Here is a 27,171-nt window from a genome sequence, read left to right on the forward strand (position 1 = left end):
GAGAATTGACTCTAATTTATAAGAAATCAAGCCATTCTCCAATTGATAAATCGTCAAAGGATATGAACAGACAATTCTCAGACGAAGAAATTGAAACTATTTCTAGCCCTATGAAAATATGCTCCAAGTCATTGTTAATCAGAAAAATGCAGATTAAGACAACTCTGAGATACCACTACATACCTGTCAGATTGGCTAAAATGACAGGGAAAGATAATGTGGAATGTTGGAGGGGGTGTTAGAAAACTGGGACACTGATACATTGTTGGTGGGGTTGTGAACACATCCAGCTATTCTGGAGAGCAATTTAGAACTATGCTCAAAAAGTTATCAAACTGTGCATACCCTTTGATCCATCAGTGTTACTATGGCTTATATCCCAAAGATATTTTAAAGAAGGGAAAGGGACCTATATGTGCAAGAATGTTTGTGGCAGCCCTCTTTGTAGTGGCCAGAAACTGGAAACTGAGTGGATGCCCATCAATTGGAGAATGGCTGAATAAATTGTGGTATATGAATGTTATGGAATATTATTGTTCTGTAAGAAATGACCAGCAGGATGATTTCAGAAAGGCCTGGAGAGACTTACATGAACTGATGCTGAGTGAAATGAGCAGGACCAGGAGATCATTATATATTTCAACAACAATACTATATGATGATCAATTCTGATGGATGTGGCCCTCTTCAACAAAGAGATGAACCAAATCAGTTCCAATAGAGCAATAATGAATTGAACCAGCTATACCCAGCAAAAGAACTCTGGGAGATGACTATGAACCACTATATAGAATTCCTAATCCCTCTATTTTTGTCTACCTTCATGTCTTATTTCCTTCACAGACCAGTTGTACACTATTTCAAAGTCCGATCCTTTTTGTATAGCAAAATAACTGTTTGGACATGTATATATATATTGTATTTAATTTATACTTTAACATATTTAACATGTATAGGTCAACCTGCCATCTGGGGGAAGAGGTAAGGGGAAGGAGGGGAAAAGTTGGAACAAAAGATTTTGCAATTGTCAATGCTGAAAAATTACCCATGCATATATCTTGTAAATACAAAGCTATAATGAAAAAATAAAAGAAAAATCACTTCTCTTAGGCAAATGTACACATACTACTGTGTTCTGACTTTGATTCTGGAGGTTTTGATCTGCATAGGATCCAGAACAAGTAAATACCTTCCCATTTCTAAGCTTCACAGAACCAGTAGGGGCATGGTAAAACAATAGAAGTTGGTTTATGAGTCACTCTCCTGGAAGATTCTTGAAAGGGTAAAAATATTTTACTGTTGTATCCATTGCAACCTCAGGAATAGAGCTTCAGGGTAAAGATGAATTAAAGATTATAAACTTTTGGGTGCTTGAAGAATTGAATGACTTTCCTGGGAATATTCCCAGGAGAAGTGAGGGGTGAAATAGAGAGTGAGGGATATCTCAAGACAGCAGCTTCTTTTCCTTGTAGTGTTCAGATGAGGTAGGTATTCCAATATTTAGATCTCCACCTCACACTGTTATGTCTTGTCTAGCAGCCCTGTTGGGTAATTGTACCCTTGGGAGACAAGAGTCTTGAATCTGAGTATTATAAATTATGATGTCAGATGCATGCAAATAAGATGTCAGATAGATGTAAATGATGGGCTTTGTAAGCTTTTTAATCAGGAGCAGGTTTTGCAAAGAACAGGTTCTTAGTTAACAGGTATTTAGATCACATTTTGAACTAGAATATTCTTTTAATCAGAAACCAAAAGAGTCTTCAGGTTAGCAGATAATTTTCAGTATAACGTTTATAGGTCTTTCTGGGCAAAAAAGAGAAGTGTGCACTGAGACTGTCCCAATATAAATTCAGGGAGGGCTTAGCATATCATGAGGTTAAACATGGCATCCACTTTTTCATTTCCTTTATAAATTCAGGCCTCTAAGGGAAGCTTTATTTCCATTGCTTGACTATGCCCCAAGTAAGCCACGCTCGTTGCAGTGGTTTGACTTCATTTGCCTTCCTGGAATCAGAAATCTTACATGTTAATAAAACAGAATGTTCTCTGGTGGTAAAAGCAAAAAGAAAGAAAATTGACTTTGATTTAAGCATTGTTCTGTCTGTATTCTCACTATGAAAGTGTCACATTTATTTGCTGCTGAACATCCTTCTCTAGGAATGAAATTCAACTAGTACAATACAGCAGACAGTACCAGACTGGTTCCAGCCCCATGTTTTACTATTACCTACTTCTTTCTCACATCTGTGGAATGTTCTGTGTTGCTCTGTAAGGGAATATCCTGTAACCCTGACTAGCCATGAAGCTAGAAAGGAGGATTTGACTTGGTCTCTTTGGCTCCAAGGGACAGAACTAGGAACACTGGGTACATAGGAAAAGCAGATTTATGCTTGTCCTCTGGAAAAACAAAACAAAACAAAACCAAATTCCTAATGATGAGAACTAACCATGAATACAATGGACTACTTCTAATGGGTTTTTAAAATGAAGACTCCATTGAAAGTCTTCAGAAAAAAATTGATTGGTCACTTGTGGAGTCATAAGATTCTTTGCATGAGTTGGATATCTGGATGATTGATAAACTGACTAGCTGAGATAAATTCTACCTTTAAAATTCTGTGAGTTCCCCTTCCTCCTGCCCCCTCACCTTTTATCTCTCTCACACACACATAAACACACCCCATACATATGTATACACACATTACCTGCCATGTAATAAGTACTTAATAAATACTTGTTCATTGAAAAAGATTCCGGACCAATAATGATTGGTCATAGTTGATATATCCCCTATATTCAAACAAATTCTCTTACCAATTCACCTGATTTTTATATGTATCAAACATCTACACTATATTAGGCATTGTGTTGAGTATTGGGATACCATCTTTCCCAAGACCTACCTCCCCTAAAATGAATCATCACTGCTATAACCTAGTTGGAAGGTACATATAGTCAGCAAGCAATTTTTAAGCACTTACTATTTACCAGGCACTGTGTTAAAGCTTGAAGATACAAAGACCCCCCTCAAAAAAAATTGAAACAGACTTGGAGGAACCTATATTTCTCCCAGGAAAATACGAATTGTAGTCAAGTTCAGGCAACAGGCATTTATTATGGACTTGGTATTTGGTAGTCACTATGCTAAACACTGAGTATACAAATGCAAGCAAAAAGATAAACAGTTCCTGTCTTAAAGGAGCTTATATTCTCACGGACTAGGTTAACAGGGAGAAAACAATAACAATTAGAAGGATTGGGAAAAACATTTGACAAAAAAAATGGAACTTAAGTTGAGCATTGAAGAAAATTAAGAATTCTGATGGCTCAAGATGAGGAAAAAGTGCATTTCCAGTGTGTATGAAAATGCACAGGAATCACTATCAAGTATCTAATCATCAAGTATAGATTGGTTTAATCCAAAATAGCTTCATCCCCTTGTTCTTATCTAGCTGCCTTAAATGTGCATGAGAGTGTTAATGTAACCAGCAGCTGCTTTCTTCATCTGTTGGGATAAAATATTGCCCTAGGACATGGTGCTATAAAGACAAGGGCTGCTTGCACCTCCACATCTGCAGGGAACTGTTCTCCCTGGGATATGGACAGAGGGAAGGGTCAGGGTCAGGCAGAACTGCTTTCCTGGACAGCAGCCTGGGAAAGCCAAGGTGACTTGCATCGGAATTGATGAAAGGCTCTCAGGCACATGGTTTTCTCTGGAAGGAAGGTGACTTTCAATCTATGCCTTTCTCCTGTTCCCACTAATAAAGAATATTCTCTTAGAAAAAAAATAAAAGGAGAGAGGGGGAAAAAAGGTAAAAGGCAAAAGAAAACTCATTCTGTTAGCCTCAGGCAGGTTCAGTGTGTAAACCTGTTACAGCTGGCTAGGTATACGCTGCAGTGGGAGTCCCTCCCTGGAATTCTGATTATAGGGCTTCTTAGAATTCATAAGTCATGTGAATTTTAGGGTTTGAAGGGATCGTATCCATCAGCTAATCCAATCCGGGGGATTTGAGGGACTTGTTCAAGGTCAGCCAACGATGGGTGACAGATCTTTCTCTAGAAGTCTTAGTCTGTCTGATTTACACCTTTATTCCTGCCAGCTACTTATGAAAAGATCTACCATCTTGTTAGCTCTCTGCTTTCTTCCTTCTTAACTTGGCTCTATTTTTTCTCTTTATGAAATCATTTTGGGGTAGAAAAGACCTGGGGTAGTATCATGGTAAAATGGTGCTTCCGGATGCCCAAGGGGTGGCTAAAGATCATTGAGTCTGTCCTGGATATAGAACACTCAAGAGCATAGCCCTTGACTGACCTGGGCAATGTCTTTCTACACCTAATCCTGTTTGTTAGCTTTTGAAGAGGCAGTTTGTGGCCCTGCTCTAATAAAGAATAATCTTTTGTCCTTCTCTGACATTAATTCATCCAAAGATCTCAAAGCACTTTATAACTATTATTCACCTTCACAATGTAACTAAAGTGTTATTCCTATTTCATAGGAACACGGGGCTCTAGAGAAACCTCCAATTTTTATCTAAGTAACAAAAGAGGAGAGAATATTCACATCATAATCCAATGCTGATTCTCTTTTTTTTTTTTTCCTTTAGATCAGAGTTGAGTCAAGTAGACATGAAAATTGTACAAATGTAATAAAAAGTGTTAATATGCCTTAGTCTTTGTTGCTTAACTGGTAGTGGGAACCTGAATGTATGGCACGTAGGTACAATTTGGTGAGTTAAAAACCCTAATACCAGGTTTAAGGTAATAAAGTTGAGAGGAGACAGCTTTCTCTCATGCATAGAAAGTTAATGCAAACCCTCTACTTGAGCAGCTTTTGTGGTTTAATTATTTGACACTGCTTAATAAGCAATTCAGAGAGTTAAGTATAGTTTATAAGCAAGCCATTTAGAGCTCTGAGTCATTTTCCTGGCAAGCCAATCAGGTCAGAGAACCGGAGTTGCAAAACAATAAGTAGCCCAGCCCCAGGGACCCTGGAAATATATTACAGGTATCAGTTAGGAAAACAAAGCCGTAGTGTTTTAGCTGGCAGCAGAGCCCAGGCTGAGATTTCTAATCCAACACAATTGCTTACACTGACAATGCCCATTTTTACATTTGTTTCAGAACAAGGGACGCTCAAACCTGAGGTAAGATTAAAGTTTTTACATGCTTGCTTTCTGCATTGTTTGCTAAGTTGAGCAGAAATGGTTCTTTTAAATGCAAAATGTACATGCTTTTCCTCTTTAAAAAATGTGGACATAACTAGAGATAAAAGAAGCAGCCAAATACATCTGAATGAGTTGCACTGGTCAGTTAATGGGGAGAGTGAAAGTCACACTACTTGCCATCATGTCTCTACTGAATTTTCTTTTCTTTTCTAATTTTTTTAACAGTTTAATAGAAAATGAGAAAATCTAAGCTAATGTTTACAACATTAGCATGCCAGCATTGAAATGGAAGTGCTATTCTTAAGAGTGGTTCAAAAAACAAAGCTTAAGCAGTGATATAGCCATAATATGTGGCTGTCTACCCAATAGAAACCAGATGGGGAAAACAACAGAGTAGTGGATTAGATGACCCTTCAGTGCCATTTAATTAAATTCAACAAACATTTATTAAGTGCCTGAACTAGGCAAAGAGAAAGAAGTACCTTGGCTTAGAGAGTCAACTTTAGAGAAAAAAAAAGACTGACTTTAAGATTCACTTATGACATATTGTCTCAGTGACCCTGGATATGTTTTTTAACTGTTGCCCCAGACAATTCTCTTAAGATGACATGGTTGCAATTTGCAGAATTGGCTGTTATCAATTTGTGAGGGGAGTTTCTTCAACACCAATTCAGAAATTGAGGGTCCTCAGAGATGCTTTCAGGGAGTTCCTGAGGTCAAAACTATTTTAACAATAGTAAGACATTTTAATTTCTAATATGATAACTATTGGCAGATATAATTCATGCAAACAGAAGTTCTTTTCAATAACTTTTAAGAATATGAAAGGATTGGAGGCTAAAAAAATTGAGAACTATTGCTCTACATCAATGAAATCACAGATAGGATCCACTTTCCATTCTCCCCTTTCTCCCTTTCTCTCTAAGAAAATACAAGGGATGGAACTAATTACTGTTGACACAAATAAAAACAAACAAACAAACAAAACATTATTCCTTTAAAAAGTTTGCATTCATTCTCTAATTCTTCCTGAGGAGCATATAAGGAATTTTCATAAAATCTTTGGCAAATCTTTTCACCTTTTTGGGGCACAGTTTCCCCATCTGTATAATGAAAGAATTGCACTAAAAGATTCCTAAGACATTACATTCCAAGTATATTGACTGATTCTCTATCTCAAAATGAATCTATTGCAACCAAATTTGGCAGGCTACTGTTTCACAAAACTAACTTGCACATGGGGAAAGTCGTTCTCTTATTAAAATCCAGTAACCCTCCCCCCAAAAAATAAACAAATGAACAAATCCTAGTCCTAAAAGAGTTATTATTAATAGACATTCATATACTAGGAAGTTTATGGCCATGGATGAGATTACTTTCTAGAAGCAGATAGATAGTTGTTATATTATGGCAAACCACTTGTGAGTATTGAAAGGCCTATCCCATTGTGTTTCCAGCAATCTTGTTTCATGAATCTGCCACTTAAGCACACAAAGAGATTAATTATGTTGTCTCAATGACCTTGACCATATCATGTTATGATCTATCAAAACTATACAAACTTTTTATACAGGTAAAGTTTCTCATTAACAAGGTTCCTTTTCATGAATTACTTAATTTAAGGCAGAGTCTTCTAACTTCTGATGCTAGTTCAAAATAGAATACTCTGATCATGTTCTAGTTTATGTAAACAAAACAAAAGTCATTGGGAAATGGTGCAGATTTTCAGAGCACTTTGACATGAGCTATGGTGTTTGGCCAAAAGCCATAAAACTCTGACTGTACTCCAAGTATAAAGAATATAATGATAGCAGAAAACAAAACAAAACAAAATAACAATTAAAAAACACAGACAAAACTAATTGTTATTATAACAATGAAAGTGAAATTTAAAATGGGAGTAGATAGAAAAGGACAAATCCCAATTTCAAAATCTTAAAGTACATGTTCTTCTTAGCCAAACAACAAACATAATAAATGTATAATAATAGTCATAAAAATAACATGATGATCATGTTTAGCAATATGAAGCATTTTGAAATTTGCAAAGTGCTTTGTATATGGCTTCATCTGTTCTTCAAAACAACCCTGGAAGGTTAACTGCTATTATGCTATAGATAATGAAAATAAATCTGTAAGAATTTAAGTGACTTGTCCAGGATCACACAACTAGTACATATCTGCCACAAGTTTGAAGATTTTCTTTACTCCAAGTGTAGTATTCAATCCATTGTGGCACTTAGGATATATATCCTAAAAGTTTTAAATGCCTTTCCTATGGTCACAAGGATATGAAAATGTGATAACATAATATCAATGTGCTTCAGTGAGGTAACATTCAAACAGATTGTTAAAGTTTAGCAAGGACTGAAAGGAGTATTGGTAGAAGGAGCCTTACATTTTTATCTTGACACTAACCTTTCATTGATAACCTTTCATTCTCCTCTTTTACTAAATATAGAACCATTCTTTTCTTTCAGGAGTTAGAGTGACCAGTGATATAAAATTGTTAGATTCAAAACTCAGATCCAAAGCCACATTCTCTAGGAGAGCTTTACTGATTCTCCCAGTTTCTAAGCTTTCTCCTCTGAGATTACTTTCCCACTCTACCTACATATGGAATAAATATAGACTACCTAGCAGCTAGGTAGTACGATAGAAGGAGCTTGAAATCTGGAGTCTTTAAGCGTTCAAATTTGGTCTCAGATGCTCACTATCTAAGTAATCCTGGGCAAATAACTTAACCTTGTTTGCCTCAGTTTTCTCATCTGTAAATGGCAGGGAAATGGCAAACCACTCCAATATCTTTGCCAAGAAAGCCTCAAAATGTGGTCACAAACAGTTGGACGTGACTGAAAAATGCCTGAACAACCTATGTGTTGTCTTCATTCAAATGTAAGGTCATGCAGGGCTGGAGCTGTTTTTCTTTTGTTTTGTTTTGATAACTTCAACACTTAGGATGTCTGGCACAAAGTAAACCCTTAATAAATACTCTTCTGAAGCTTGAGTTATTATTATTAGATAGGTGACATGTAATGAAAGTTCTAGCCCATTGCTCACTGAGAGCGAACTCAAGACAAAATCTCCCAACAAATGTTGATGCTATCCTTACCCTATATAACAGTGAGCTTTCTGTCTAAAATAATGCTTGTTACCTTTTAACAGTTAATCTGTAATCTTCAGTATAATTCCAGATTTTTAGGCTGACTGTGTAATCTCTAAAGGATATAGTTAACAATTTTGTTCAAGACTGCCAAAAATGAGACATCAAGAAATGAAGATAATATTGTAGGGTTTTGATCCTCTTAATTTTCTACCAAAACTCTATTGAGTTGTTGAAGTTTTCCTGGACAGGTTTCTTTTGATAGGTCTTACCCTTTGTTTTTACCTCACATGTCAGTTATTTGACCTTTGAGTATTTTTCTTAAAAGAAAGTCTGTTTCTATTTTATTTATGTGATGAAAAGTAGGTGAATCTATGTCAAAAAATGTGGAAAAAAGCAATTGATAATTTTCACAGGATTTTAAAATCAGATACATTTCTATACTTTTCTTCCTCCTTCCACTTTAAATGCCCATCCTTCCATCACAGGAATGAGGCTGGAGCCCAAGGGAAAGCCCAACTGGTTCTAAAGCAGTCATATAGGCTCATCTCAGGACCCTCCAAATATTCCTTTGCTTTTTTTTTGTAAGACTAACTAGCAAATAGATGATATTTCTACACTGTACTCATCTCACCCTTTTTAGGCTCCATAAACTGAAATAATATATTTATAGTAATAATAACAACAATAACAGTAGCTGGCATTTGCATAATACTTTATAGTTTCCAAAGCATTTTGCATACATTAATTACTTCATTTGAAACTCATAGTATCCCTTCAAGGCAGGTGCCACACCTTTTGCACCCATTTTGTAGATGAAAATATAAGAGGTTAAACAACAGTTCAATGACCATAGAACAACTAAATATAAGAATCCCCAGTTTTCCTAATTCCAAATAAAACTTTTGTAGTCCATCACTTATTTTTAGACTCATAGAGTTATAGATGAAATCCAGAAGATTCAGTCAGTTGTCTAATATCCTAAGTTAATAGAAATAGAATACAAACTTGGCTTACAGTTACAGCATACTTTGTACTGTACTTCTTAAGGCAGCTTAATTTAGTTCAAAGCATTTGTAAATTGTCCTCCATGTGTCAGGTATGAGGTAGAGAAAAGGGATACTAAGTAAGTTCATCTCTTTTGGTATTCCAAAAGTCATTTTTTTCCACAAAATGTTACTGCCACTATCTGTTGCTTTTCCTAATGGAAAAAAAAAAAGCAAAACCAAAAATAAAACAAAATCTCCATGTCTGAAATGTAGGAATTGATTTTGTTCCTTCTCATTTATCTTAAAAGTGAAGTTTAAAAATTGTAGTCAGAAAACTAAACGTGCTAGTCATGGGGCTTGCTCATGAGTATAAACACGTTCTGAATTTAATAACCTACGATGTATTTAATACCTGTTGAATCTGACAGTCATAAACTAACTACTCTTGGAGGTAAATTTGCTTTCTGCAAAGGCAGAGGTATTGTAGGAATACTCCATGTTCCTATGAAAATTGGATCCAAGAGTTTGGGGGTGGATGGATGAAATCTGACAAAATCATTACTGAAAATTGATTTACTTTTGGAATGAATGGTATTGAAATGTAAATTTTAAAGTTCAAACATATATACGAGCACACATAAGTTATATACATAGACACAGACACACACAGACACACACACACACACACACACACACACACACAAAATCCTGGTTTTCCAAAGAGAGACAGAGAGAGAGAGAGAGAGAGAGAGAGAGAGAGAGAGAGAGAGAGAGAGAGAGAGAGAGAGAGAGAAAGAGAGAGAGAGAGAGAGAGAGAGAGAGAGAGAGAGAGAGAGAGAGAGAGAGAGAGAGAGAGAAGAGAGAGAGAGAGAGAGAGAGAGAGAGAGAGAGAGAGAGAGAGAGAGAGAGAGAGAGAGAGAGAGAGAGAGAAAGAGAAAATATACATATCAGGGTAGCCATTACAAAAATCAAGTAAAAATTTTAGAGTTTAAAGCAGAATAGAATCTCTTCCCCTCAGGGAACACTCCCACACATAATACATGGGTCTGCCTCAAGAAAGTGAAAACTTTTCAAATATTATGTTGGCAGAGAATTTTAAAGGCAACAGAAGCTTTTCCAAGATGGCACAGTACTTTTGGCCCCATGGTAGACAGAATCCCAGAGTTTTAGAAATATCAACCAGTGTTTTGAGTTTGGGTAAATGGATAGGGACAAGATTATATTGTAAAAGAGCAGAAAATCAGAGAATGGGCAAGTTTCAGAACAGTTTTTTTTGAAGGTTTATTTAAGGTTCAGCGAACGTCATCCTGATGCTTGGGAACTCAAGTGCTTTTAAATGTAAATGATTTTTTGACTATTAAGGGGAAAACGGTAATTCACGTTGATCTCTCTAGGAATCCTGGTCTAAAGGTTCCAAGAGAAAAGTTGTTTTTATTTTCTTTTGTTACTGATGAATAAAGTTAGGCTTGGCTGCTCAATTGCTAGAGGGCACCCTCTGCTACCAGGGTCACTGATGTTTCATCAGGTAAAACCAATATTTGTTAACATAACTGCAGTATACTTGCAGTTTATATGGTTTTTAACCTCCTGTATGCCAGTGAAATATTTAATGTTAAAATCCCTACTTGAAGAACCATAATGTATTGAATTTATTTATTCCCTTAAGGGAAGATGATCAGTGTTGACCTTAAACTCAAGAAGTCAACTCCACAGTTTTACTGAAGGTGAAGATTTTTAAAGTAAAAAAAAAAAAAAAAAAAATGGAGGCAATCAGGATAAAGTGACTTGCCTAAGATGAGGTTGCTTTTGAACACAGGACCTCCTAACTCCAGGGCCAGTGCTCTATCCATTGTGTTACCCACTTGCCCTGATGGTAAAGATTTTTGAGTGATGTGTTAAATCAGATTGCATTGCCCTTCCTTGAACATTCTCATGTAGTAGTTGTAGATTGACTAGTACTGTAATTTAGTAAGGAATTGAGATAAAATAAAGAACTAGGAGAAGTAAGGAACCAGGGTTCAATTTCTCCTCCCTTTTTCTAATTATCCTTTCACTTACAAGTTTGAACTATCACCAAATCTGACTTAGTAGCAGAAGGAGTCTCAGGCACATCTGATGGTTTTTTTCTTAGTTCTCATAGGTCTTGAATCTTCCTGTAGCTAATGATGCTACTATTCACCAATTTCCCTAGATGCTCTTTTCTCTTGGGTTTTTGTTTGTTTGTTTGTTTTTGTGCTGTTGTTCACTCCTTGTTCCCTTCCTACCTGACTACTTCTCAGTTTTCTTTCTGGATACTTCATCTATACCACAGCCATTAAGTGTGACTTTGTACTGACCTATTTCATCTCTTTTCACTCCATGAAATCTCATTTGTTGATCTCATCGCCTCACTTGGGTTCAATAGATCTCTATTTCTAGTTTCTCTCAGGAGTTATGGTCATACATCATCAAGTTTCTTTTGGAAATCTCAAAGTGGATATCCTATAATCATCTCGATGTCCCAATTAAGTGGTATAGTGGATATAATACTGGATCTGGAGTCAGGAAGTCCTGAGTTCAAATTTGACCCCAGACACTAAATAACCATGTAACCCAGGACAAATCATGTAACTCCATTTAACTCCATTTGCCTCAGTTTCCTCATCCACAAAATAAACTGGAGAAGGAAATAACAAACTATTTCAGTATTTTTGACAAGAAAACCCTAATGGGGTCAAAAAGAATTGGACATAGTTGAACAACAACAAAAAAATCGTCTAAAACTCAAGATATCCAAGACAGAGCTTACCATACCATTCCCCCCTTTCTTCTACCACTTCCCCCTATTTCCAATTTCCCGATTGTTGAGGTGTTGTTATTCTAAATGCCCAAGCTCACACTCTTAATGTCATCGACTTTATTCTTTCACCTTATACATCCAAATCTTTTCATTTCTACCTTTACAACATCTCTCATATATAGTCTCTCCTCTCTATGCACAGTGCTACCATCTTGGTTTAAGCCTTTGTTAATTCTTGCCTGGGTTCTTGTAGTTGGTCTCCTTGGGTAAAGTCTTTCCCCATTGTGATTCATCATCTAGTTGGTTGCTAAGGTGGTTTTTCCAAAGGAAAGGCATCACCATGTGACCAATTCTGCTTGTTGGCTTCAGTGGCTTCCTGTTATTTCCAAAATCGGACATAAAGTCCTTTATTTGGTGCTTTACAACATGGTCCCTTACTAAACTTTCTAACATACTGCAATTCATCTGCCCTCATTTAACTCTCCTGAAATGTCATCACTCCATCTCTCATGTTCATAACTTTTGTACTAACTATCCCTTAGGTCTGAATTGACCTGCTCCTTTAACTCTATGCCCTGTTGTTTCTGGCTACTTTTAGGACTCATTCCCAATCCCACCTTCTTTAGGAAGCCTTTTCTAGGCCTCTGCTACTTATGCCTTTCACTCTCAGATTACGTTCCATCTATTACATATATATCTCTTACATGGGCTTAATTTTTTATGCATTGTCTCCACCATTAGAGTGTCAGCTTCTTGAGGGTAGTTACTGGTTTTCCCTTTCTTTGAAACCCCAATAACCCAGCATAATGCCCAAAATATAGGAATCACTAAATTATGACTAACTGGTTTGAGTGATAATTAGATTGATATTTCTATAATAACAACCAATTTAAATTTATGTTTTTGCTTTCTCTCTTTCTCTCTCTCTTTTTTTCCTGCTAGGTACAATGTCTAAAAACTTTGTAGCAAGAGACCAGTTAGTACTGTTTTGTATAATAAAATTAGATACAGATTTTTTTTTCCCCAAAAAGTAATTGAGTTTCATTTTTGATAGGCTCCATGAAAATATGTCTACATTGTGTCATGTTCTTAAGTTGGCTTTTTTTTTTTTTTTTTTTTGGCTGTACTATAAAGGACATGAAGTCAACAATGTTACCAGGAAAGGAAGTTACTAGCCTTAGGAAGAAGGGAGTTAGGGATTCTATCATTCTACTGTTCTTTTACTAAAATTTTTCTTACAATCCATCATTCTAGCATGCTCAAATGGGACACTTCCTTCAAAGAACATGGTCCCTTGGTAGATTTAGATCTGAGAAGGGCTGTGGAGTTTATCTGATCTGACTCTTTTACTTTATGAATGAGGAAATTGATGCCCTGAGAGATTAAATGATCTGTCCAAAGTTATACAGGTAGGAAATGGCAAGCAGGGTTTGAATACAGATTCTCTGACTCAAACTCCAGCTCTTTTCCATTTGTATTAAATTGTAGTCAAAAGCAATCCACTCATATACATATCCCACTTTTGTTTTCTAGGTACAAAATCTTACTTCTTCTTCCCTCCCTCCCTCCCTCTCATCCTTCCTTCCTTCTTTCCTTCCTTCTTTTTTTCTTTTTTGTTCCTTTGTTTCTGTCTTCCTTTCATCTTCCTTCTCTTCTCTTTCTCTCTTCCTTCTTCCTTCTCTCCCTTCCTTTTTCTCTCCTCCTTCTTCCTTCTCTTCCTCCTCTACCATCTTCTCCTCCTCCTGCACCATTTTCTTCTCTTCCTCCTTCTTATTCTCCTCTCTCTGTGTCTCTTTGTCTCTGTCTCTGTCTCTATCTTTCTGTCTGCTCTGTTTCTGTCTCTCCTATCTTCTTCTTTTCCTCTCCCTCAGTTTAGATCTGATCTATGATACCATTTGCTATAAGGAATTGCCTTATGAGGAATCTCTCTCTCTCTCTCTCTCTCTCTCTCTCTCTCTCTCTCTCTCTCTCTCTCTCTCTCTCTCTTTGTTTCTGTCTCTTTGTCTCTCTCTGTTTCTCTGTGTCTTTCTTTGTCTCATCTCTTTGTCTTTCTCTGTCTGTCATCTCTATCACTGTGTCTGTCTCTTTCTGTCTCTCTGTGTGTCTTTTTCTGTCTGTCTCTGTCTCTCTGTCTTTATCTGTCTCTTTCATCTCTCTCTATCTCTTTGTCTCTGTCTCTGTTTCTGAATCTCTCTCTCTCTCTCTCTCTCTCTCTTTCTCTCTCTCTCTCTCTCTCTCTCTCTCTCTCTCTCTCTCTCTCTCTCTCTCTCTCTCTGTCTCTGTCTCTCTCTCTCTCTCTCTTTCTTTTTTCTCCTCCCCCCCCTCCTCCTCCTTCTCCCCTCTCCTCCTTCTCCTCCCCTCTCTCTTCCTCCTCCTCCTCTTCCTCCTTCTCCTCCTCCCCTCTCTCTTCCTCCTCCTCCTCTTCCTCCTTCTCCTCCTCTTCTTTTTCCTGCTCCTTCTCCTCCTCTTCCTTTTTTTCCTCCTCCTCCTCCTCCTTTTCTTCTCCCTCAGGTTAGATCTGCTCTATGACACCATTTGGTATAAGGAATTGACTTGTGAGAAAACTCTTTCTCTTTCTTTCTGTCTCTGTTTCTGTCTCTCTTTTTAACAGTGCAGATTGCCACTTGCTTTAGGACTTAGAGAGTCCAAAAGACTTGTCTGTATCTACTACAGGTTAAACTACTTGCTCAGAATCACACACCCAGCAGGTATTAGAGTTAAGGCTTTATCTTGCATCTCCCAGATAACAGGACCAACTCTCTATCCCAAATGTCTATGCCTGCCTCTCATAAGTATTGGCTAATATTTAAAACATGTTTTGTTCCAAGGTTCTATTAAATAGATATAGAGATAAAGAGATTCTGATGTTGATAATGAGTATAAGCATGTGCCGACTTCTCACTTGCCTCATTCATCAGCTCTTGCCAGGAAGAAAAAAGCTTTGTGGTCCTATACCCTGTAGTCAAGTGAGAAGCGTATTTTTAAAGGCTTAGTAAGCCTTAAAGGGCTAGATACATGCTGGCTTGTATTGGTAGTATGAGTGGTCACTGTCATTGTTCTAGTGGTTATAGTAGCAGTAGTAGTCACCAGGTAGCTTGAACATTGACAGTAACTGGGTGGTATAATGAGCAGAAGCTCAGACTTGAAGTCTGGAAGATCTGAGTTTGAATTCTGACTCATATGTATATTCTTATACTCATTGTCACTTAGATAAGCCACTTAACTTCATTCAGTATCTTTATCTGTAAAAATAGGGACAATAATAGCATCCATTTTATTGGGTTGTGGTGAGGATCAAGTGATATAATGTATGTGAACTCCTTCTCATCCTTAAAACATTATTTAAGGGTTGGCTATCATTAGTAATATTATAATCAAATCCAGCTAATTATTTATTATGTATTATGTAAAGCATCTGTTTGTTACCTTCTAGACAACAATGCTAGAGGTCAAACATATAATTCAGTTCTTGACCTTAAGGAGCAGTCTAATGAGGCTACATATATATGTATGCATAAACAAAACATATATAGATGTATACAAATCATGTTAATAGATATAGCCATAACACTTACAAAGGAAACAAGATTTGAGAAAAAGTAGACAGTGATGGCAAGAGGTGATGTTACTGTATGATCATTTCTCCCATAAATTATTTATTAAACATAAATGCTTTTTAGAATATAAAGGGTAGAAAGAAATGAAATATGGCTGAAAAGAAGCTTGAAGGCAACAAGACACATAAGCATTTAAGATTATGCACTTCAGTTATAGTATTTTTGCTGATCATTCTGCCTTCTAAAGCATGATAGTTAATCAGCAGGGGTCCTCAAACTTTTTAAATAGGGGGCCAGTTCACTGTCCCTCAGATTGTTGGAGGGCCGGACTATAGCAAAAACAAAAACTTTGTTTGATGGGCCTTTAAATAAAGAAACTTCATAGCCCTAGGTGAGGGAGATAAACGTCCTCAGCTGCTGTATCTGGCCCATGGCTGTAGTTTGAGGACCCCTGGAATGTTTCAGAAACCACCTGACAGATGCCTTTGATCTTTTATTTTTCTTCTTTTTTTTTTTTTTTTCATTACTCAGAAACCACCCAATGGACTTCGAAGGCTCCCCAGACAAATGGATCCAGGTTTGTTTTATGGTTTTCTATAGTGATAAGTAGAGTTAAGTTTCCAAAATTATCCTTTAGCATTGAGTAACAAAGCATGAGCCTTTGTTAGCTCCCAGCACACTTACCTGTTTTGGTAATCAGAGAAGAAGGTCTTAAGTATCCATCAGCCAAAAGAATGGGATGCTGCTAAGGGTGAAGTCAAGACAGCTTGACTAACACTCACCTGATGCTAAATTCTTTATAATTAGTGTTGAAGATAATCATTTGCTTATTGAGCCAGGCTTTAGGTTCAGCCTGATAGCTCCCAGGTCCTTTCCCACTGGTCTCTAAAACAATAAAAGAAAATCCACAAGCTTTCATTTCTTGAAAAAAAAAAGAAACCAAAATGAAATGAACACCCTTCTCAGCTCTAAAGAGAGATTATTTTTTCTTCCTTTGCTCTATGTAAGGCTTTATAATTGCATCATTCATTTTGACTACTATTCTTTAAAAAAAAATCCCTTAGAAGCTATGTACACAAATACACAAATATCCTCCCAGAGACCAATTATTTGTCAGAATAATAGTGATCTTTAAAAAAAAAATAGTTCTTCCATTGAACACTGAGATTTTTCTTTTATCATTGCTATACTGTGATTAAAATTAAAAAATGTTGTTCCTTTCACACTTAATTACCAAAGATTTGTTATGTCAATGTTGAGATCATTAGAAGCAATGTCTACCTAAGCTTCTGTTCAAAGATGCATTATGGCAAAGAGGTATTTGGGAGAAAAGGTAAAAAGCCCAGGTGTTTTGGACTATAATTATTGGAAAAAATGATTCTGTGGCTAGAGGTTCTTTGTGGTGGTTCCCCCTTCTTTTTCTTCTTTTCATCATTACCAGTGTTCACTTGGTTATAAATGTAAGCTTTCAAAGAGTTACAGCTTTTAAACAAACCACACCCCATATTTTTCATGTCAGTTTATGAGTTGTCTTAGAGGATTTATGGAAGCTTTATTGCCTCTGGCCAGAGGTTGCCTCACCTGTATTCTGGGATGAGTTTAAAGCTTTCAATTCTGGGAGAAATCATGGCCAATGTTTTGTAAGAGGTTTTTTTTTTTTTTTTTTTTTTTTAATGCTTCTACATTTCATAAGACAGTGCTGTATGTGGGTGTGTTCCATTCAAGGGATTCATCTTGGAAATCTGATGTTATACTGAGCATGAATTAGAAAAATAATTCTTTTCATGGTGACTTGATGCCCAACAATGTAGAATAGCTGCTGTGATAACCAAACAATCTGGTGAATTCTAAAAATAAAACAAAAGGACTCTATAATTTACCTACCTGTTGTAATAGTACTAATAAAGCAGAAATATTTATTACAGCAGCTAGGTGGCACAAAGTGGATAGAGTTCTGGGCCTGACACTAGGAAAATCTGAGTTCAAATGTAGCATCAGACACTCATTAGCTGTTTGACTGGGCAGATCACTTAACTTTTCTTGACCTCAGTTTCCTTATCTATAAGACAGAAAAAATAATACTTACCTCCCACATTTGTTATGAGAACAAAAGAGACAATATATGCCAAGTACTTTGCAAAGTTTAAAGTTCTATATAAATGCTAGCTATAATAATGATGATGTTAATACTAATTGCCTTTAATATGTATCAGTCAGTATGTTAAATACTTTATAAATATCTCATTTTATCATTACAATAAGTCTAGGAGGTGGGTTAGTGTTATGCTCATTTTATAATTGATTAGAGCTTCTTGAGGACAGGGACTATTTTTACTTTCTCTCCTCCTCTCATTTTTCTGATGTTTAGTACAGTGCTTAAAACCTAATAGCTACTTGATAAATGCTTATTGATTTGATGTGTTAAAGTTATATTACATTTTAACAAAATAATATCAGAGTTTGAGTCAAAAGATCTTTCATCTTGGCTCAGATACTTACTAACTTTATGATTCTGGACAAGTCATATTACCTCATTTTTCTAATCTTGTAAAATGGCAATAATGAATTCTGCACTATATACCTCTCAGGGTTACTTTGAGAGAAATGTAAAATTTGTAAAAAAAAAAAAAAAATTGTAAAAAAAAAAGTGTAAAAAGAACTTAAAGGGCTATGGAAATAGAAACTATTAGAACTATATAAGACCTCTCTTAATCCCAAGGCATACTCTTTTAGAATAGATAGTCTATGATTGTTTTATAGCTAATCATCCTGACTTTAAAAAAGAAATACTTATTCTGGGTGTTCTTATTCCAAGAGGAAGGAAATGAATGCTTTTTTCTCTACTGTGCTTGCTATAGCCTACATTTTAGAAGGATTGAGAAAACTCATATAAGAGTAAAAAGATAATGTATTCTATAAAATACATTTAAGATATATATAAAGATACAAAGATATGACTATGTGTTCTGGAGTATTGAATTTAGCACTATTTTGGAACAGCTAGCTGATACAGTAGGTAGATTACTGAGCCTGAAGACTTGAATTCAAAACAAGTCTCAAATGGTAACTAGCGGTGTGACCTAAGACAAATCATTTAACCTCTGCTTCAATTTCTGTAAAATGGAGACAAGAAGAGCATCTACCTTCTAGGGTTACTGTGAGGATCAAATGAGCTAATAATTGTCAAGTGTTTAGCACAGTGCCTGGCACATAGCACTGTATAAATATTGGTTATTATTATTTTATTATTATTATTGCTATTATGGTTATCATTTTCAGCTTGGTAAATATTTATTAAATACCTACTATGTGCCAGGCCAGCACTAAGTGATAGAGACAAAACATCAATTAATTCCTGACTTCAAGGACTTTACATATGACAGCAGGAAAGACCTTTTTCAGGTAAATCAACTCAAAATATACACAAAATAAATACAAAGAATTTTATTAAGTGAATAGAGTTCTAGGCCTGGAGTCAGAAGAGTTGAGTTCAAGTCCTCAGAAACTTACTAGCTGTGTGACCCGTGGTAAGTCATTTAATCCTGTTTGCCATAGTTTCCTCATTTGTAAAATGAGCTGGAGGAGGAATTGATAAATCATTTCAGTCTCTTTGCCAAGAAAAATCCAAATGAATTCATGAAAAATTGGACATGATTGAACAACAACAACAAAAATACAAAATAATTTCCAGAAGCGGAAGCAAGTGCTCTGCTAGATTGTACAGTGGATTGAGTGCTGGGTTTGGAGTTAGGCAGACCTGACTTCAAACCTTGCCTTAGACTCTTACTAGCTATATAATCTCAGGGAAGTCACTGAAGCAATCGCCTCAGTGTGCTTAATAGTAAAATGGAAATAATTGCATCTGGCTCCCAGGCTTGCTGTGAAGATAAAATGAAGTAATATTTGTAAAGCTCTTTGCAGATCTTAAAGTTCTCTGCAAATATCATCTCTTCTTATCTTAACTCTTGTTGGCAATCAGAAAGAGGCTCAGGTAAGAGGTGACACCCAGAGAACTCTGGGAGTTAGAGTTTTTAACAGGCAGAAGGAGTAGAGGACAAAAAGTGTGCAAAAAGTGGATCAAAGGAAGGTAGGATGTCATGTAAAGGGAATAGGCAATATCAATCTGTCCTGGAATATACAATATGTGAGGGGGACAAATAGGAAATCAGTCTGGAAAAATAAATTGTGAAGGGCATTAAATGACAAATAGAAGAGAATATATTTTTTTATAGGGACAACAGGGAATCACTGAAACTTCTTAAGCAGGAGAGTGACATTTTCAACATAATATTGTATTTTCTGATAGCCTAAATGTTAAAAATTTAAAAGATGAAGTATTTTAGAAAGGTGTTCTTTCTTTACCTATGTATTTTAAATAATATTTCAGCTTCTAGAGTAAGAAGAGGTTTAGTTTCTATTTTTTTTTTCCTCATGGGAATTAATTTTTATTCTGATAAAGTGCAAATGGGAATATGTAATTTGAATAAGGAGGAATTTCTTATCTTGCCAACTTTTCAGGAATAAATGGATTTCATAAAGTAAGGTAATACCTATAATCAGCGAAGGGAGCTGTAATCAAATATCTGCAAAACATGCTCACTTAGGGGCTCTTGTAGAATTGTAAACAGATTTCATCTGACACCCTCATTTGTTTCTCGTGTCATTAAGAGAGAGGAAAAAAAAGCCTGGCTTGGTATTCCTACAAAGCATTATTTAGATTAAGCTAAACAGTAAATAATACTTGTTCTGACTTAAATTATAAGTGAAACATTATAATATAAATATACTAAGATAAATATACAATATTTCCCCCTTTTCATTTCTTTCCTTATTATTAGAAGTCTTGCTCTTTGTACATGGCAGGCTGGTACAATGGATATTAGGAAGCCCTATATTCAAATCTTGCCTCAAACATTTACAAACTATATATCAGTGAACAACTGTTTTTGAATCTCAGGAAGCCCTATATTCAAATCTTGCCTCAAACATTTACAAACTATATATCAGTGAACAACTGTTTTTGAATCTCCATTTCTTCATCTCTAAAATATGGATAATAATAGTTACTACCTTCTGAGGTTATAATGAGGATCTAATAAGAAATATGAAAAAATGCATATGGAAAATACTTTCCACACATGTATATAAACATATAAATCAACATGAAGTATTCTTATGCAGATTGTTGAGATGATGACCACAATGTGATTGACAGTTGTATATATTTGAAAAATAATTTCTTTGCTTTTAGTCTTTAAGAATTTTACAAGAAAATATCTGTTGGATATGTCCCATGAAAGGAAAACCACTATGGAAATGTGATGTGACAACAAGAATGAATCAGGGATTGGTTCTTTTCATGACAATTAATGCTCTGTAATGCAGGAACATTTCTATGTCCTCAGAAAAGTCATTCAGAATTTGAGGAACGTATAAAAGGCATCAGGATTAGCATTCCCAGACTCATACCTTACAGGTATTAAACATAGCAGTATTCAAAATGAGCTCATCATTTTCCAATCGCTATATGCCATGTTGATTGCTATTGTTTTCCCTAAATGCTAGTAGTGTGTTTAATTAAATGCTATTTGTCATCATGGCTTTTGTCACATAGAAATCTTTTCCATTCCATCTCACTTTTCAAGCTTAGTCAGGTGTGGCTACATGGACTGATGAACATTGCTTCAAATGCTGGTCTCAGGGATAGTGATGTTTTAGCACTAAACTACGTCTTTCAGGTGAAAGCTGAATGAAAAGAAGCATTTAAACCAATTAACACTTCTGTAATACTAGTCTTAATGTACATCTAAAAAACTTTAAAATAGATTATAGCATAGTTGAAAAGGATGCTAACAAAAATACTTTTCATTATCAATAGAACATAAGGCCCATCACCCAAAGACAGCTATAGAAAGATTAGCACTTTCTTACCCCCCCCCCCCAAAAAAAAAAGACTGAACTGCATTCTTAGTGCACATGATTAGGCCCATCACCCAAAGACAGCTATAGAAAGATTAGCACTTTCTTGCCCCCCCCCAAAAAAAAAGACTGACCTGCATTCTTAGTGCACATGATTAACAGGTCAAAAACCTATAGAAATACTTTTGGAACAAGCAGGTATTGCTTTATAAAGCAATAGTTAAGACTGATAACAAGTACATGCCTTTGGATTTGTGAGATATAACCAAATCCATGAATGAAATTTTAAAAAAAGTAGATGAGTTTTTAGGTAACATACACACCAACCCAGCCAGCAATATAAGCCTCTGAACAACTGGCTTAATTTAGTGGATTTGTTTATTCAATCTACCAATCCATTTTCCAGTATTCATTAACCACCTACACTATGCTAGGATTTGGAAATACCTGTGCAAATAATGGAACAATTCCTTCTTGAAAGCCATTTACATTCTCATGAGAAAGATGTGGAATACATATAAAAATATATGCAGCACAAATATAATGTTAATAAATACAAAAAAAACAAACAAACAAAGCACTTAAATACAATGGAGTTCTTGGGAACTCTTGGGGGGAAATCTGGAAAGATGGTGCTTGAGTTTGTCTTAAAGGGGGAGACTTACACTATGAAGCAGTGTAAGGATGGTTTACAATCTAGGCAGATTGGTCTAACTGTGCAAAGAGTATAGAGTCAGATGATGGAATGTCATGTGTAAAGAATGGAGAGGGGGCCCATTCTGCTGGATGGCAGAATCTGAGAGGAACAGTAATATCTAATGAGGCTAGAAAGACAGACTGAAATAAGATTGTAGAGGGCTTTAAAATCTAAATTAGTTTGTTTTTCCTCCAAGAGGAAATAGAAAACTACTGATGCTGATTGAGTAGGGAGTCACATGATCAGTTCTGTGTTTAAGGAAAGTCCCTTGGATAGCCATATGTAGAATGGACTGGAAAGATGAGGCAAAGAGACTGGTTGATGAAATAATCTAATAGATTATCACTTGGCCAGAACTTTGCTTAAGCAAAATTTTTTGGTAGCATGTGGAGAGGTGAGCCAGGGGAATTTAATTAGGGGGCTCTAGGCAAGGGGTGGTAAAGACCTGGACTAAATTGATGACTATGTTAGTCAAGAATAGGGAACAGATTCAAGAGATGTTATGAAAGTAAAAATGAAAAAAAAAGAAAAAAGAAAAAAAAAGAAAATAGAAATAATGAAGATTTGGCAATTGATTAGATATGAGGGGTGAGGAAAAGTGAGGAGTCCAGTACAGTTTATTTTATTGACTGAGTCCTTGAAGATATTTTGAGATCCATATTTGTTGCCTATCAATCCATGAACTATTGTGTTTTTAATGTAAAATTCTTGCCATGATGGCAAATCACACTGGATATCCAATAGGTGGTAAATGTTGCAATGCATATTTCTATATTTCTTGTACAATCTGCATTGATCACTAAATCCAAGATCCTTATGGATAACTTCTCTATGATTTTGTAGTGGCTACTTTTCAGGTCCTGATTAACTATCATAAATTTAGTGATCAATGCAGATTGATCCACCTATTGGATATCCAGTGTGATTTGCCATCCATGGCAAGAATTTTACATTAGAAGCACAATAGTTCATAGATTGACAGGCAACAAATCCCTATACTACAAATATGGATCTCAAAATATCCTCAAGGACTCAGTCAATAAAATAAACTGTACTAGTACTGGAGAATCATCACAGACCAAATGACTGCTCACAATTGTTGACTTGTAACATTGATCCATAAAACCTTAAGAACAACATTTTTAATAGCTGTCACCCTAAATGCTCATGGTCTCTAAGCTTCATGGAATAAGAAAGCAGTCAAAATGCAGAGACTTAGAAGAAGAAATCAAAATTCTATGGGAGTAGGATAAGTTTGATGGAGTTACATCTGAATACTTCTATCCCAATATACATTTTAAAAAACTAGTCATTTTATCCAGCTGTGCAATAGTCCATAGAACATTAAATATAGAAAAATAAAAGCAGCATGTCAAACAATTTGTCCCTGGGCTATTTCTATGTGAACTCCATCAAACAAGATAAAAATGATATTTAAAAAAAGAATTATTGACATTGATAGGGTGCTTCAGACTTTTAAAAATATAAATTGTATTGCCTTTTATATTTTCATGATAATAATTTCTAGTTATGGTTTTCCTATTACCACCAGTTTAGAGCAGGGCATTCCTTTGTTAAAAAAGTGGGGGGATAGTTAAGCAAAAAAACAATGAATGTAGGTACAGCCTTTGACAGTGTATCATGTTTTCCTTTCTTACCTCTTTGCCTCTCTGTCAAGAAGTGGAAGATGCACTTCCTTAACTATTTCTGGGAACATTATTGATATTTCAGTTATTCAAAGTTTGTCTTATTTTCAGTGGTCTTGTCATTGGCATATATAATCACTTTGTATATTGTTTTGCTTTTTTTGTTTGTTTGTTTCATCTTCATCAGCTTACGTAAATCTTTCAGTATTTCCCAGACTGCTTTATTTTCCTCATTTCTTATCCCACAATATTATTCCATCATATTCACATGTAAAAGTTCAACCCTTCTGTAACTGATGCATAACATTTTGTTTACAGTTCTTTTCTATTGGAAAAGTGCTATTTTTGACCCAGAGGGCCTTCCTTCTGTCTTTTGCTTTGTTTGAGATTCTGCTTTAAGTTATTTTTTTTAATTTATTTTTTATTATAGCTTTTTATATACAAAACATATGCATGGGTAATTTTTCAACATTGACCCTTGCAAAACCTTCTGTCCCAACTTTTCCCCTCCTTCCCCCCACCCCCTCCTCTACATGGCAGTCCCATACATGTTAAATATATTAAAGTATATGTTAAATACAGTATATGTATACATATTTATACAGTTATCTTGTTGCACAGAAAAGATCGGATTTAGAAAGAAGGTAAAAATAACTTGAGAAGAAAAAAACAAAAATGATTTTGCTTTAAGTTTGACAAAATATTTTACACATTTTAAAATTTAAATCTCACAACATCTCTATGAGGTAAATATTACAGACATGATCATCCCCATTTTACAGCTGAGAATACTTAGTGACAGAGAGGTGGAATTAATTGACCTCTATCATATGACTAGAACGAGAAACAGGTTTCAAATTCTAATATTTCCACTTCGAAGGTCAGCATGCTAAGCTTCTTAAATTGTGAATCGTGTTCTCGTTTGAGGTCACGCAAATGAATGTGGGAGTCATAAAAATTTTGGCAACAGTAAAAGGTTTCTGAACATAAAGACCAAAAATTAATTCAAAATAAAATGCATAATAAATCCAAGGTGTTTCTGGAAGCACTTGTCCATGTTACATCATGAGACTTCATTGCAGCCTTGGTTCAGAACACACAACATGTACACTTTGTACTGTGTATGCATGAATGAATAAAGCCAGAAACATCTCATCTCAGATTTGAGACAAGGTCATGTAAAAATTTCTTGCATATAAAGGAGGGGGGGAGGGAAGGGGGAAATGTTTAAGAAGTCCTGTGCTACAACATATTGAAATAGTTTACAAAATCAAATTCATATTTTCAGAACATTTACATCTCTACATCATATAGAATTTGGGATCTTGTTGCTTTTTTCTCTTCCTTTGTTTTGATGGAGACCTCAGTGTCATGTTAAATTCCCATTCTTCTCAAAGAATGTGGTAACTTCTTTGAAATTTTTACAAATTCACTTTATATAAGAAAGCTGACCACCGTCTTGCCTGCCATTTCTTCCACCAGGAATACCCTCTACTTTTTTGGTTTTGACTGCTTACTCTGAGATCTTTATTATTATTATTTTTTTAAAGAAGCTGCCCAAGCCAGCTATGTCTTTATTCCTCTTCAAACTATGCTCTTGACTTGACTTCCACACTGGACTCCAAGACCTGTACCTTTCTCTCTTTCCCCTACTCTTCACCAACCCTCCCACTTCAGCTTTTCAGCTTCCTTTTATGTGATCTTTTTCTATTAGAATATAAGCTACTTGAGAGCAGGGACTTTATTTCCTTCAGTTTGCATTTATATTCCCATTGTTCAGCACAATGCCTGGTATATAGTAGATACTTAATAAATATTTGTTGACTTGACTGCCCTCTCCAAGAAATGACAAAATATTGACTTTGTAAGAATTTTTTCTAGTGGATTTCCATCTTCTTCAGGTTTCTCATTAGTTTACAGAGACATGCTTCAATAATAGAATAGACCATAATCTCATATTTTTGAGCATACAGTTATGCCTTCCATATCATACCTTTTATCCATTGTGTTTTTTAGTCAGCATAAAAAATTAAAAGGGTATTTTTTAGGCATTTTCAGAAACTGCAAATGACACATGAAGGCTAGCAGTAATGTTTATTTAAAATGCTTAGAAATTCAAAAATGAGTAAAATAAATGCTCAGCATATTTTATGTTTTAATGCCACAAATATACACAATTTCTTCTTTTCTGTGGCATGAAGGGAAGGTCAAAAAATTTGTGTGAATTTTCCAGATCATCAGAACAATGTATTCCTAACCCCTGCTATATGGAAAGGATAACTGTGTAATCTTTATGAATACCACCAACAATCTGCAAGTCATAGATTTCTAGTTTAAGTGATATCAATGAAGCAGCAATCTTTCAACTGAATTTAAAAAATGATTAAAAGCTACACATATTAAAAAGGTATACATAGACCCACAGATTTAGAACTAAAAAAGACATCAATATAATCTAGTTTAATCTTCTCATTTTATTAAGAAATTAGAGTGCAGAGAAGTTTGCCTAAGCCCAGATCTTAAAAATATTTATCAGTGGAGCCAACATTTTGAACCTTTCTTCCTCTGATTCCCAAACCAGCAATATGTTGTATAGTGCTGAGTCTGCTTAGCACTCATGAATATAAATTCAGAAAATACTTATTAAGAGCTTATGCTTTCTAAAGCCATGTGCTGCATACTGGAGGATAAAGTGTCATTAAGACAATCTCTGGTTTCTTGGATCTTACATTCTAATGAGGGGATAGGACACATACAGCATAAATATAATAAAAGATAATATGTGACAATTGCATTGAGAGGTGGTGTTTTCTAGCTGAATTATGTTTGGCAAAATGATCATGTTTTGAAGACTCAACTGCTTCAGTCTTTTGTCATTGTTGTTTTGGTTTTCTTAAATATAGGTAGGTATTTCCATCAGGATGTACCTTGCTTTGAGACAGATGCTAGTGCAAAAAGAACAAGGCTCTTAAGAGACGACAGATCAATTATCTCAGGAGTCCAGTAGTACCAGGCACTTTTCAAGAACATGGGATCATAAATCTCAAGAAAATCCCAGCCCTGCTGTAATATTTTTACTGAAAGTGGCACTCAAGGTCAAAGTTACCAATTAAACTTTAATGCTGAGGCTTTAAAGATTGCCTTGTACTGAGTCTAGTTTATGTTTATGGGAGCTGGAGGATCTATCTTATTTTTCACACAATGCTTTTGTTAGGCCCATGAACTCTTGGCTTGTTTGAACCAAGTCGACATTTTCCAACTATGGGGGCATTGTCTGGTATTTATGGAACAGATTGCCTCCGTAGATGTGGAA

At 35.5% G+C, this 27,171-nt stretch overlaps 1 protein-coding gene across 2 annotated transcripts in view; it reads left to right on the plus strand.

The window, feature by feature from the left end:
• Positions 1 to 27,171, plus strand: part of VAV3 (vav guanine nucleotide exchange factor 3) — a 451,154-nt gene that overhangs the window by 307,407 nt on the left and 116,576 nt on the right. For both annotated transcript variants that reach the window (XM_051993189.1, XM_051993190.1), the window contains exons 18-19: positions 5,125 to 5,147; positions 16,128 to 16,173. In XM_051993189.1, coding sequence (XP_051849149.1) covers positions 5,125 to 5,147; positions 16,128 to 16,173 — 69 coding nt within the window. The remainder of the gene's footprint in view (positions 1 to 5,124; positions 5,148 to 16,127; positions 16,174 to 27,171) is intronic.

The sequence above is a fragment of the Antechinus flavipes genome, chromosome 4 (genome assembly GCF_016432865.1).
Source record: "Antechinus flavipes isolate AdamAnt ecotype Samford, QLD, Australia chromosome 4, AdamAnt_v2, whole genome shotgun sequence".
NCBI classification, from domain to species: domain Eukaryota; kingdom Metazoa; phylum Chordata; class Mammalia; order Dasyuromorphia; family Dasyuridae; genus Antechinus; species Antechinus flavipes.